The 14,392-nt window shown below is 38.2% G+C and overlaps 1 protein-coding gene across 18 annotated transcripts in view; it reads left to right on the forward strand.

The window, feature by feature from the left end:
* Window positions 1-14,392, forward strand: part of SVIL (supervillin) — a 64,964-nt gene that overhangs the window by 24,110 nt on the left and 26,462 nt on the right. For 10 of the 18 annotated variants that reach the window (XM_075419629.1, XM_075419625.1, XM_075419626.1 and 7 more), the window contains 4 exons: window positions 234-453; window positions 6,003-6,132; window positions 10,064-10,141; window positions 10,704-10,772. In XM_075419629.1, the coding sequence (XP_075275744.1) occupies window positions 234-453; window positions 6,003-6,132; window positions 10,064-10,141; window positions 10,704-10,772 (497 nt within the window). The remainder of the gene's footprint in view (window positions 1-233; window positions 454-6,002; window positions 6,133-10,063; window positions 10,142-10,703; window positions 10,773-14,392) is intronic. The other 8 variants (XM_075419636.1, XM_075419637.1, XM_075419640.1 and 5 more) reach the window with 2 other exon arrangements.

The following is a 14,392-nucleotide window of genomic DNA, read 5'->3' on the forward strand; positions in this document are numbered from 1 at the left end:
ACTGTGTATTGAACATGAAACTCTGTGGCTTCATGTGAACTTCAGTCACAAATGGCCAGTCTATGCAGCATGATTAATCTTTGTACTCTAGCTCAGCCAGAAGTTTTTTCTCTGTTAGGACAGCGTGTGTTTTAAATGTTATAAACTAGATTTGCTGCTTCAGTATTAGTAATGTAAAACATGTTTGAGAACAGCACTAAGTCTAATTCAGCACTTCTCTTTTGAATGGGCAGACCATGCTGAGCCTACTTCTGAACTCACCAGCATATCAGCAATGAGGACAGTTTCACAAACTGCAGCTCCAGCATCCTGTAGACTGCAGGAGCTCTCTGAACAATTGGAAGGCAAATTTTATAAGAATTCCTGTGAGATGTTTTCTGTTGCAGAGAATAGAGCACAGTCAACTGAGGATGTCCTTGATAATTCCAGCAAAACGATGTCAATTAAAGAAAGGTACTTACATTTCACTTTTTTTAAAATGATCTCTATAAATACAGTTATTAGACTGATGGTATAAAAAGAAGCTTCTAAACCTGTTTCTGAAAAAGCTAAGCAGTGATTATTAGGCTTTATTAGATGTCGAATGCTAACAGAAGAAACATGCAGCTAATCTGCCTGACATGCTTGTAAAAGCAGATGATGGTGAATGAGAATTACTGTTCAAGAGAACATGATAATCTGATTTTGAAAGAGCCACCTGAATAATCAATAAGTAGTTCAGAAAATGAAAGTTGTAAAAATAGGTGTTCTAGCTGCATTTATACTGATATGCTCAGTATAATTCCCCAGGTTCTGCTTTCAGTTACAATAGGTATAATGCGATTATTTTTTTTTTTAATAGCCATTTTTTTGTTGGTCTGTGGAAGACTTTTTTGAAATAAGCTGAGTACAGGTACTCAGCAATAGACTCTGTGATGTTTCCCTGTCTTACTTCAGAAATACATGGTTGCCATTTTGACTTCAGAGAACTTACTGCAGGGACCTTAAAAGGGTAAGAATTTAGACAAGTTTGTGGGAGTATTAGAAGTATTTGTTCCAACCCAAGATCATCCTGATCTGAAACAAAATGTTAAGTGTTCTGCACTTGTGCGGGCAGTAGGACTTCATGGCTGGAGCTCCACCAGGTGCTGTAGTACTTGTAAAAGTCATTGTAATTCAGTTAAAACTTTGAGAGTATGAACTCAGCCTCAAACTGTAAAAGTAGTCCAGTGAGTAAAATTACAATTATTTTCTTCAGGTTGACAAATAGGCCTATTTTTACTTCAGTTTTTCTGCAGTGAAAGAAGAAACGATGAATAAAAATAGCTATTTGATTAAACTTTCACTGTGTAAAAATATTCCCTCACTTGGTGAGGTGGATGTGATACTAGGAACTCCAAACCATTTTAATTTTTTTTAAACATGTTTACAAAGCGTGCTTCTTAATTTCATATATTTCTAGGAGGTGCGAGTCATCCTCATTTATAGAGCATCCCCTCTCCCTGTTATCCCCTTAACATAAAGAGGGAGTGCAGGGACAGCTACAACAGCTGTGCAGCCTTAGTCCCACTTCTGAAGGATGTACTTACCTTTGTCAGTTTACTGCTGTGTTGTTTAAACCAGCTTTCACCCCCATCGTCCCCCTTGTCAACTGTCGGAGCAGTCTGACCAGTCACTTCTGGTTTATAGGTGGTAAATGATCTGCCTTCTCTGATCCTGGTGGGAAAAGAGAGGATGGAGGGAGGGGACGATACAAGGTTTAGGAGCTGTTACAGTCTTAAATTCAGTGCTTTGGTTGAGTTGCTCTCTTGAGGAACTGATGTTAAAGACTGTCAGTCACCCTGACAATCTGGAATTGCTTTCGTTAGGCCTCCAAGACTGTCAAGTCAGTCCCAAAGCTGACAAAAGAAAATACCTGCTGTCTTGTCAGGAATTTGTACATTCTGATTGCACAAACATCTGTAAATGGCAGAGCTGGTATAAAAATGTTTTAGTCTTCCAGAATACCACAGTAGTCTACTTCTTGGCCCAGAATTAAAAAACTGCAACCAGTCATTTTCTTTTGCTTGGCTATGGCTGATGCCAAGTATTCATAAACCTCAAAGAACATTTCTGCTACAGATTAACTATTACACTTTGGATTTTTTTTTTCCCTTTTACATTCACTAACTTCATCTTCCCATCCAGTGGATTTTTCTGGCTGTGTCAGACATTCTTTCACCTTATGGAAGAACAGCTTTTCCGCACATGTAATGATACTTGAGCAGGATGCATGCATGCTGTTCTGGATGAAAGTCATTTTCCACAAAGACTTAATTCACTGAACTAATTCACTGTCCTGGTGGAGTGAGTGCATGCCTGGCATTTTCAGAATTACCTGTATTGTATGGAAGAATGAAAATCATGATTTTCCAAGGAAGAAATGAAACCTATCCTATCTTCTTCTGCAAACATGAAGTCTGGAGGTGAGAGGGAGCAAAGGCTCATATCTTTGAGCAGTTTTGACTGTGTTTTGTTGTAGGCAGCCAGTGCCAATCCACTGATGCGTTATATATGAGTGGTGGAAACCTTTTTTTAATTGTCTTGCCTTCAGGAAGAGGAATGTCTTGGAGGACTTCGAATGAAGCATCAGTTGCATGTAACTACCCGTCTTTGTGCATTTAGGGCGGCTTTCTAGCAGCTTTGGTCTCCATATCAGCTCCGCATTAGAAGTCAGCTGCATGTCATGATCACCATTTAAAGAAAACTACAGATAACTCTAATTTCTGGTGGACCTCTTACCATCATTCATTCCTTCTCAGAAAGACCCCAGCTTAAGCTTAATTTTCAACCTTTTTTGGTGTATGGACACCAGTGCAAGCCTTACTTACGCAGACTAGTCCCCACTATAGTGAATTCACACACTCTTTAACAGCCAGCTTCCTCTTTGTAGTTACTTATATTGGCCTCTGGGATTTATGGTTTAGCTGAAAAGAACTGCTCAAGTGCAGCCGATGGAGTATGTGTGAAAGCCAAGCCTGTGTCCAGTTTAATCTGTCTAAAGCATAACGCTAGCAGCTAAGATACTAAAATATTGTCACAGAAGAAAGTTGTGTCATTTTCGACATTTTTTGCCAGGACTTCTGCCAAGGCCTTTCATACAATGCTCCTTGTTTAGGCAAAACTAGTGTTCAAATCTTGTTTCTATTTCTCTTCAGCATTCATCCAACATTTTGCCTTCAGCTGTGAAAGCTTTTGCTTTGAACCCAGCCTGACACCACTGGGATGATGATCATTCTGTCTTGATGGCAGATATTCTGTCTCGGTAGCAGGTGAAAGAAGGACACAGAGCAAGCTGTCAAAGATGGGCAGATATATAAAAAGCTTTTTTTCTTTCAGGAAAAGAGTAAAACTGATTTTTTTCAAATTGGAAAAGGAACTTCTGGAGGCAAAAGCAGTATGAATAGAACTGTGAAAGTGAATAATGAATGATTATTCATTATTTATCAAAAGTGGAAAACTAGAGATGTGCAATGGAACTAGCAGCCAGCAGGCTTTGAACAAATCCAAGGGTTAGACCAAATAATTGCCTTATTTTTTGCAGAATTTCCAAAGAATCAGTTGCTGTCTACTTTGAGTTAAGCTACTGAGCTGGTCAGTTTGCTTGTGTGAAGCAATTCAGTAGTTCTTGCACCTTTATTCATACAGAAGTGTGCCCTCCAATTGTTGCTGAGTCAGGGCAGTCTGAGTTCATTGCTATTTCCATCATTTGAAACAAACACATTGGCTTTAGGTTTTATACAGCAGTGGAGATTTCAATGGCATACTGGGCATACCTGTTTCTTTAAGTGGTGATTTGTTGCTCAACACAGACAAACGTGTGCTCTCACTGTAGCAACGAGTTGCTTCATTACATATACAAACAAAGAGTGGAGGGCTAGTATGAATCCATCCTTACGACAGCAAACGTCTCCAGAGGCACAGAAGAATTCTCAGAATTATAGATTTTCTCTTCCTGATCAACTAAGCTGTTTGGGGCAAAATTCTAGGGCAAATACCCTGCAGTAATGTCAGGTTAAAAAAAAATATTTTTTTTTTATGCCTGCTATGTGGAGCAGCTATAGACATTTATAAAAACAAACACATCTTAGGCCAAAGCTGGCCAAAATGTCTTCCAGCTTCCATTATCGCAGATCATTTCTAAGCAAAGCTGAACTGAGACAACGTAAGTACTGAAGATAATTCAACTGCATGGTGGCCATTCAGTCCCATCTTGGTCTCCTCCACAGTTTCACACATGCATGGATGCACTCCAGAAGATTAGTTCTGGGCAGTGAAATGTTGTATATGGTTTGGAAACAATGACCATGGCCTCAATTCCTTATTGTGAGTCCTTCTCACCCCTACTCATGCCATGCTGTGAGGTATGAAGCAACCAGGCAGTGTAAAGCCTGCAAGCGCTGCCTGCCTGGGCAGGAAGAGAGGAAATAACTGCTTTCCTGAATACTAACATTCTGACTGTCATTGTATTCTGTGGATTTACTGTTTTCTGCATTCTCAGTTTTTCTCAAATGACTGCCTTAGGACCAATGGGTCATTCTTGGATAGGTCAGTAGGATGGGTGCACCCCCTGGATTTTTGCAGGAAGCAGCTGTCTGAAACTTGGCTTCTGGCTAGACCTATCCAGTCCTGCCCCTTCCTTCTCAGAGTTTCAGGACAGGACTTGCTGTGAGGGTAACAGTACTTGCATCTCTAAAAAGGAATGGCCATATCTTGTGGTCAAAATAGGTTGCCAACACTTTAACTACTGAACCTGTTCAAATGTTAATAGGATTAAAAGTTTTATATAATCCTTACTGAAATGCTCTAGGTTAGAGAAAGTTATGTAGTACAACTTAATTCAACTAAAATAAAAATTTAGTGGACAGATGAAACTGTTTGCACACATACTGCGGGTATACATTTTATGGAGTACAAAGAATGATTTCTGAAAGCTAGAAAATTAATACAAATATTAATTCCTGAGGAAGGTAAGCAGAAGATCGTGCCTGTGTAGACCTCATATTCCTGACTTCCCCTACCCCTAAAAGTAAATCATCTCAAGGTTTGTATGGACATACAGATTCTAATTCTAGCAAAATAACTCTACATGCTGTTCCCACCAGAGCCAGTGAGTGTCCCTTTGTGCTATATTCAGAATTTTGCTCAAGATTAGGAAATAGCACTTTTAAAATATCCGACTTACCTGAGATTAATAGTAATCCACTTTTTAAATGTAACACATCATTTAAACAAGTTGAATCTTGCAGATGGATTTCACAGGTATATTATAGTTAGCACTAGTGCATTGGTACTGCTGATTTGTCACAGCAGTGCCTGAGCTAAGCAAGGAGGTACGGAGTGATCCTTAGGAGTCTGGTAGTAACCTTAGTCATTGGAGGTGTAGTCAAAGCAGTAACTGCAGAGTTGTCATTTAATGTGCCGGATGAGACCTGATTGGTAGGTGCCTGCTGAATAGACATCTTTCTTCTTCAGTTTTAAAGAAAATGTTTTTTTAAATCTTTTTTATTGAGTACAATAAAGACCAAAGGTAGGATTCATCTTAGTAACTGTGGACATCTACAGCATGAGCATCCATAGCTGAGCTAGTCACTCTTTGTGTCTTATCAACAGAAGGGAAGGAAAAAAGCCGTGATTAATCTAACCTATTTATATGTCTACTTTAGGATGATCTGCACTGTACCTTGATCTCCTTGACTGTATTGGCAATTTCCAATGGCTATACAAATTAACTGGGGTGCCTATCTCAGATCTAGATGTCTGTGTTTTGACAGATGATTCCCATTCAACATGTTCAGTAAAGGCTTGGTGTTTGTTTGTGGGCTTTGTATATGTGTAAGAAATGTAAATAACTATAGTTAATTTTAGAAAACTTAATTGTAAATTCTCTTGAATGCAGCGTTAGTGAAACAATAAGGATAGCTTTTCAGAATAACAGGAAGTACAGTGTCTGAAACTACCTGTTGGCGTGGTTTTTCTTCTAGGTTGGCATTGCTGAAGAAGAGTGGTGAAGAAGATTGGAAGAGCAGGCTTGGCAAAAAGCAGGAGTATGCAAAAGTGTCTGTTACTGATCGTAGCGCGCAGATGCAAGAAGTTGAGCAGCTGTTGAAGAAGGTAATTCTATCCTTGTTTGGAAAAAACAACTTGCTTGAAATGCTTCAGCTTTTTGAAGATGCATCCGACTAGACAGGCATGCCTAATATTAGTTACTAGCTCCTGCTATTCAGCTTGTTGTCACTATTGTTTAAAAAAACAATTCTCCCAACATGAGAGCTCTTTAAATGAGAATGTCTTCACTGTCTTGGGACCTACAATATTGTTTACAGTGTCTACTTCAGCACATTATGAACCAGTAAGTGTGCCTGTAAGGCTTCTGGAACGTTTAAAAGTGTAATGATTTAAGCTGTGCATATGCTTTTTTTTTGAGCAGTAATTTTGGGTGCTAGAAACACTGAGAAAATACAGGTACCAGAGCATTCATGAGCCATTTGGCTTTTGGTTATCTTGCATGATCTTTGGTGTTTGTGGATAGCCAAAACCACCTGGACAAGGATTTTATCTGTCTCCATCAGTGCTAGAGAAAAGAGTGGGAAATGGGTAGAAAGGTGTAGAAGAAAGGGAAGTCCCCATTGTTAGTGCATTCTGGCTATGTTTATACATGAGCAAGTTTTGTTGCCCAGCAGGAGTGGATCTCTAAAGCAGAACAATTACTGATGAGGACCTGCTATCCATGCAGTACTCACTTGTTTTGCTTCAGGCTAAACTTGGTCTGCTCCTGTGACCTGCCTGCCTATTAACAGCCATGGTGCTACATGGGAATCCGGGAAAGCGCTGCAGGGCTTAGTTTCATCCGAAAGTCTGTGCGTTTGGCCACGTGAACCAAAGCACAGAAAGTGAAGGTGACTGGGAGATTTGCGTCAAAACAGACTGCTGGTTCAAACTGCAGGTTTTGCTTCCATTCTGAGTCTAGGATTTTGAAAATGGCAGTGTCAGATTAAAGAGGAAGTTTCAAAAGCCTTTAATTTTTGAAGGAGTATTTTGCAAAGAGGACAAGTAAAGGTAAAATTAGTGTTATGAATTTTACTAGTGGGGATAGTAATCTTTGGATCCAATTTTTTAGGTGTGAAAATGCTGCTTCTATTAAATAGTGTAGGCAAACAATAAGTCTCCTGTTCCATCAATACATTACAAGTAAGGAGCTGTTACAGAGTCTGACATTATTGAGGATGAGTCTGTGCCTGAACATATGCCTCATCAATGGCTGTGTGTTAACTGGACAGAAAAACAAGAAAGCTGATTTTTTGTAGTTTAGTTTATGGGTTTTGTTTTGGTTTTGCCCTGTGGACTTGCTCAAAAATCCAGTTGCTTGTTTGAAAGATATCCTAAAGCAAAAATCATTTCAGTGAGGAAAGCAAAATTGCGGTCACATTTGTAACAGGCTGGTCTCCAAAATGACAACTGTTGAGATCAGATAACAAATGTACTCCAGATAAAGACAATGGGGTTGAGAAAAAGCTTTAAACAGCTGCCAAGATTCAGGCTGAGACAAAACCTTTGTTCTCCCTTCTCCCTCCCCAGCACCCATATCCTTCCTGCTGCATTAACATGTGCAGCAACTTCACTCAGCATAGCATAAGTTAGGCTTTTAAAGCAAGTAAGCGAGCATGAAGTGCTTAAAGGGTACAATCTTTGATGTGATAATGCTAGCAGTGGGAGTTTCTGTGACACTGGGTCACCCACTCTGTTGGTTTGTGTTAGCTCTTGGCTATTAAGAGCCTAAATCAAAGGATTTGCATGTCTGCCGATGGATGAAATCTTGGATGTGTAAGAAAAAATGTTAGTCTTACTAGATATAGAGCTCCTTGAACTGTATTAATATTTGTGATGCCGATTCATTATGTGATACATGATAAGTAATGTAAAGCTTCACGAAGCTGACCACGCTGCTTACAACACACCATGTCAGCTGCCCTTAAATCTGGAAATACTATTATTGATAATTAATCAATGCAATGGCTTTTATCCTTTGAAGACCATGAAGCAGTGTGCAACTGAAGTCTCTCTTTATAGAAGAGCTTTGAGACTACAATGTACTTAAGAATCTTAGTGCTTTCTGTTGCTGGATTGAAATAAAGTGCAGAAATTGTATTGATTGCTGTGTTTTAGGCTAGTTAAAATACAATTTCCACACATGGCAGTCATGCATCAACAGCAAGGGTGTGTAAACTTCTGTCATGCCCTGCTGGTTCAAAATAATGCCTGAAGGTTTTAGTTGCGATATGTCACTCCTGTTAATAAACCTAGACACCTTTTTAGGTTTTCTTTTGTGTGTGTGTGTATTTTAAAAGGTTATCTAACTTGTGCTGGAGAGTTGAGTACTGAAGTATAGCTGTATAAAATAGAAGTTATTAGAGTAAATTTAGATTTCTTATAAACAACAGAAGTTGAAAGACTCGTACTCTTAATAAAATAGTTACATTAAATAGTGTTGTTTGTTCACTTACAGTCAAAATGCTTCTGCAGAGTTGTCTGCGTGGTGAGATATTTCTCCAAATGTGTTATAGTCTTTTATATGTAGTCCAAGCTGCAGAAAAGCTATAAAATCCATGGAAAAGCTGACAGAGCAACCTCAAGTGGAGAAAAAAAGAGAATAAGGAATTAACTCAAGGAGATACAGATGAGGGAGGAAGTTGAGATTTACTTGGAGGTCCAGCATCTGTTTTGATGATTGCTGCACAGAGGAGGAATATTTCTTGGAAGCTGTGAGACTTCTTAAATTATTTATATGTGTGGTAAAACATACTTGGACAATTGAAAGAATAGCTCTAACATCAGGGGAACAACTGTACACTGAGGAATATCTTAATGGAAAAAGAAATCCCTTTTGTTTGGGAAAAATATTTTTAGTTTTGTATATTTGTATTCACCATCTTAGGCTGGATGGAAGACTTACAGATTGTTGTTTTTTTTCATGGGTAGAAAAATTAACCAACTTTAAAATCTTTCCTTAGTATCAAAGTAACAAGATTTACTGGAGAGAAAATTCCTATTTTATAGTCAGCCATTTTTAAGAGTCCCTGATTAATGTCATTACCAGCTGCATTGCAGTTGCATTAAAGCAGTGAATGACATTTGAAATGCACTTAATTCTTATAGCAAGTTCAAACTGCAGCTCAGTACTGGTGTTAAAGGCTAGGGCTGAATAGTCAATTCAAAATTACTCAGAGATGAAGTGTGTAAAAAATCTTGAAGGGGGTAAGCCCTTAAAAAGTGACCTTTAGGCAAGATATTAGTCTCTTGCTGTGGTAATGGTTTTATCCATTTCATATATGGCATCCACCAAGTGCTCATATCAAGTTCTTATCAAAGCTGAAACTCTAATGATCAGGCTTCATTTTGAGCCACTCTAACGAGCTGCATTTACCAATATTCCACATTTGCTTTAACCTGTAGAAAGGAAGAAGAATTACAGATGATAAAGCCATGAATAATCAGCTTTAGGTAAGCCCAGCTCTGAGGCAGCATTTATTTGTCGGCTTTGTTTAGAATGGTGAATTCACCTTCCGCAGAGTGCTGTGGGCTGAGCAATTCCCTCCAGATGGCTTTTGAGTATCCCAGTTCTAGTAAGCATTCCTTCCTTTCATCCAGAAAATAGATGGCTTGTTGTTTAGCAGGGTCTGATTGAACTTGCAGCAGAATTATTCACATTGTGGTTGACATGGTTCATCAATTTAATGGTGCATGAACACAGAGACATAAAAATTATCAGCATATGAAAAGAGTATATTCTGGCTGTGCTGTTTTGTTCTGTGTTGAGTTGTAGCGATATTGTTACTAACTTGCTTAACTCCTGCATGGAATGGCTTTGGTAAACATGCTGTTATATCATGGCTCTCCAATAGGGAAAACATTTCTAGAAGATTAAAAGGTTCAGATTTACTTCATTTTAAGAAATTAGGGAAAGGTGAGTTATTTCCCCCCATCTCCATTTCTGATAGGCCAGTTCCTTTCTAATTCCTTTGCTTTGCTTCTGTCCCTGTCATAGGAACCTGTATTTGCTTCTGCTTACTCTCCAGTTATACCCGCTCTCCATAAATTTCATCCTTTTCTACCTATTAATCAGGTGAGCAAAAGTCTGCACAATTTAAATGCTCAATAATTTCAAGTAAGCACATCTTGACAGTTTTTTTTCAATAGGAAATTAATAATCCTCTTAACTGATTAACCAGCTTAGTAAATACTGCTTTAAAGAAACACAGTGTTATGCCATTATGCTGGCTACTCTTCTTCTATACACATTTTGCTAGTGTTTTTCTTATGGTTGCTTTTCTAAATACTCTGTATCTGTTAGACTATATAGGTGAGAAAGTAAGTGAAGGAGACATTATTGCATTCATTATAACACTGAAAACTTGCAAGTTGTTGAAAAGCGTATATCAAAGGAGCAAGTTGTAACTGCACAGAATTTATTTTAGAATAAAATGCTGTGTACCCGGACTTCTCTGTAACTAGTGCGCATATACAATGTTAAGACATAACATCATCTAATTTATTGACTGTAAAAACTAAGCTGCCTTTGTTCAGAGGTGACTTTCCTATAATGCTTTTCCCTTGCCTTGGCACATCCTTCTTTTATTCTCTGACTGTCCCATCTTCCTGCTTCTCTCTCTCTTTCTTCTTTTAAGGTCTGTAGTACTAGTTTGAAAGAACCAAACTCTCTGATTTCTGATGAACATCATCCTTGGAGATGGAAGGTGAAATGCTGTACAAACTTCCTGTGTAATTACTGGAGGGAGGAGTAAGACAAAAAATTACATTCAAATCCAAGATGCACATTCCCAAAAGCAACTTGTGACAACAGAGTTAACTTTGTCTTTGTTTGGGAATAGAGTTCTGCTGCGGTTCCAGTAAATGTTAGAAAAGCTGCGTGTGAAATGCTCCTCAAAATTATGTCCGTAATTCTGCAATTCCATCATAACAATTTGAAGAACTTACTTATGATTTAATAGAATCAAGAATTATATGAATTACTAGATAATAAGAAATACAAACTTTCTTCAGCTAGAGCTACATTACAAAGTTGTCTTTGAGCAGAAGTAGAATCCTGGATCTCAATCTGAGCAAACAGTACCTGTTTCACATGATTAAAAAAAGCAGGTAAAAAAAGCAAAGGCAAGAGTAAGGAAATAAGTTGAAGAAAAGCACGAGAAAAGAGAGTTCACTGGAAGGTCTCAATAGATCTATGCAAATCTAATTCTGCTTTATTGCATCTCTTTGTCCCTTGCCTCTCAGGTCAGATCTGTAGTTGTAGTACTACAAGGAATCTGTTGGTTCTTCATTCCCACATGAGATAGTGTCGCATGTGAGGAGCATTCTGGCCAACATACGTAATAGCAGTGAATCCAAGGGGCAGATATTCACTGCTACAACAGAGGTTGATGATTATGGCAGATGCTACTGGAACTATGATAAAAATTTTGACTACTGATATTTACCATTTCCACATTCCATTTCATAGCTGTTTTTGAGGATGATCTTTTACATTTGTTTCGGGTTTTTTTAATTACAAATTAAGTTTGGGGCTAGTAACTGAAATGTGTTAGTGTTACCTCTTCTCTGTAAGTGCTGGATTTACCATAGCTTTGTTACTGTTTACTTCAGATAACCTATTCAAGGGCAACAAAGCTGGTGAAGGGTCCAGAGAACAAGTCTTATGAAGAGGGGCTGAGGGAACTGGGATTGTTTAGTCTGGAGAAGAGGAGGCTGAGGGGGCACCTTATTGCTCTCTACAACTACCTGAAAGGTGGTCATAGTGAGGTGGTGGTCAGTCTCTTCTCCCAAGTAACAAGTGATAGGATGAGAGGCAATGGCCTCAAGTTGTGTCAGGGGAGGTTTAGATTGGATATTAGGAAAAATTTCTTTACTGAAAGAGTGGTCAGGCATTGGAACAGGCTGCCCAGGGAAGTGGTGGAATTACCATCCCCGGAGGCATTCAAAAAACGTGTAGATGTGGCACTTCTGGACATGATTTAGTAGGCATGGTGGTGCTGGGTTGACGGTTGGACTTGATCTTAGAAGTCTCTTCCAACATTAATGATTCTGTGACGGAGTCCACCAGCTTTATGTATCTGGAAAGTAAATATACAGTCTAACTTAATAACGTAATATCTTTCCAGTAGTGAGAGGAGGTCCTTCAATGGGCTGTTCATATCTTAAAAGGGGAGCACCCAAAAACTGTTCGTCTTTCTGTGGACTCTGGAGAGCTACATCCTGCCCTCTTAGAAAGCTGCTTCCTTCTAGCATAGTGTCATGGTGCATACAGATTGGTTTGGTTTTTTTCTGGCACAATTAATCGTTTTGTTGTTTGTACCAAAGTGAGTGAACAACAGTGTTCTATTTTGCTCAGACCACTTTTGAACAGGAAGCTGTGCATTTGCATTTGAGTGTTCTCTTTATAACAAGACCCATATAAAGTTGCAGAGGAAAACAATGCAGAAGCTTTTCCATACTTGTACAGCTGTTGGAGTCTTCTTGTGCTTTTTTTTGTCTTATGATCCTAAACCAGAGAAGTTACTTGTATTAGAAAGCACATAGATACTTTTTGGCGTCTTCTTTTATATGGTTTATAACATTGGTTTGAAATAGACCCCCCTCTTGAAAAACACATTTTTTTTAATGTTCATTTTTGGTTTGGATTCCCCCAGGTAGGGGCAGTCTCGATCTTCAACACAGAAAACCATGAATTCTCGTATTTCTTGCATTAAAAAAAACAAAACAAACCACAAACAACAAACCAGCATGCTAACAGACCACTCTCAGTTGTGTTCTTGTGACCTAAAGGAGACACTGCTTAGACTGGAAAATTGTAGGGTACAAAATGGAGCATTGCCCAAATGTGCGCCCTTCCTTAGCACAAACTGATGCTGCAGAAGCAGTGGAGTGCCTGTGCATACCCTCAAGAAATGTGTTGCAGCGCTAGCAAAGACCAATATCATCATCCATCCTAGCCAAGCAGTGGGAGAAAAGTAATTCCTTTTCTAACTCTGCTTGCATTGAGTCTATAACTCCTCCTCAGATTTAAAACAGATATTTTAGATAAGAAAAAAAGCAGTCTTTATTTTGAATTATCAAAATGCAGAAAATTCACTGCTATATTAAGTAATTTTTCATGTATAATTACTCTTGCTGGGTGAAACTTAAATCTTAACCCTCTCAGTAAAAATATATACTTATCAGATTTAATCTGAGGTAGATTTTTCTAAATCTTGCAAAAATATTTTAGCCTTTTCCTGAAACCTTTCAAAATTGTCAGCATCCTGGATAGAAGTGTAGAGGCTGGAAGTGGATGAGCTATTGCAGTACAGATTATCTGTTTGGAGCAACAGTTCCATGGGAATTTTTCTCATCTTTTACTGTCTTCCTAATTGGCTGGGTTTTGCCGTTTCAAATAACATTTCTCTTAAAAGCCTGGTTTACCAGATTTTTCTGATTAATCTTTTCTTACCCATCTATGTGACTATTTCTTCGTTATCTTCATCACTCTTCTGTATGTTGGTGTCATCCTGAGCATTTTCTCAGCAGAACTGTATCTTTTTTCCACTTGCATGAAAACATTTTGATTAAAGTTCGGATGAATCAGATCAATGTGTGTCTCTTTTTAGTCAGTTAACTACTTTGCAGCCTGTAAGCTGCACTGATATATTGCTCAGAAAAACCTCAGAATGTCATCTGTGATTAAGTCAAATGTATTAAAGAAATCAGAGGTAACTGCGTTAAGGTATTTAATCATACTTGATCTCATTAAACCTACCATTTTGATTAAACCTGTTTTCCATAATGCCATGTGGAATGGCATTAATTATGCGCCTGTGCTTTGATTCTTTATTGATTGTCTTACAGCAATCTTCCCATGAGTGTCTGGAACAACACACAGCTTGTGTGACCTGTACCTACATGCTTTAGTTCTGCTTCTTCTAAATATAGTCCCTGTCTGAGCTTTTATCAGTCCTATACATTTCCCCATTTTCAAAGGCTTTTCCTAAAAATCACTGCTTGTGTTTGGGGCATCTCAATTCTAGTTATTTCATGTTATTAGATGCCAATTCATCTGATCTTTTTTTCTGTTTCACTTAATTTTAGGAATTTATAATTTGTCTGGAACAAGATATCAGCAAACACATGGATGTATTTTTCATGACAAATTAGGATATTTCATTGACTGTAACAGCATTTTTTGTTTAATGGGAAAATAGCATTGGAGCTGTTGTCTTCCTAAGCTTTTATTTATTCATGATAAAATTCTTATTTTGGCTTTTTACTGCGGTCTTTAGCTTCCCTTATCAAAATGTCAGTTACAAATTTGAGATTTATTCTT

Source organism: Opisthocomus hoazin, chromosome 4 (assembly GCF_030867145.1).
Source record: "Opisthocomus hoazin isolate bOpiHoa1 chromosome 4, bOpiHoa1.hap1, whole genome shotgun sequence".
NCBI lineage: Eukaryota > Metazoa > Chordata > Aves > Opisthocomiformes > Opisthocomidae > Opisthocomus > Opisthocomus hoazin.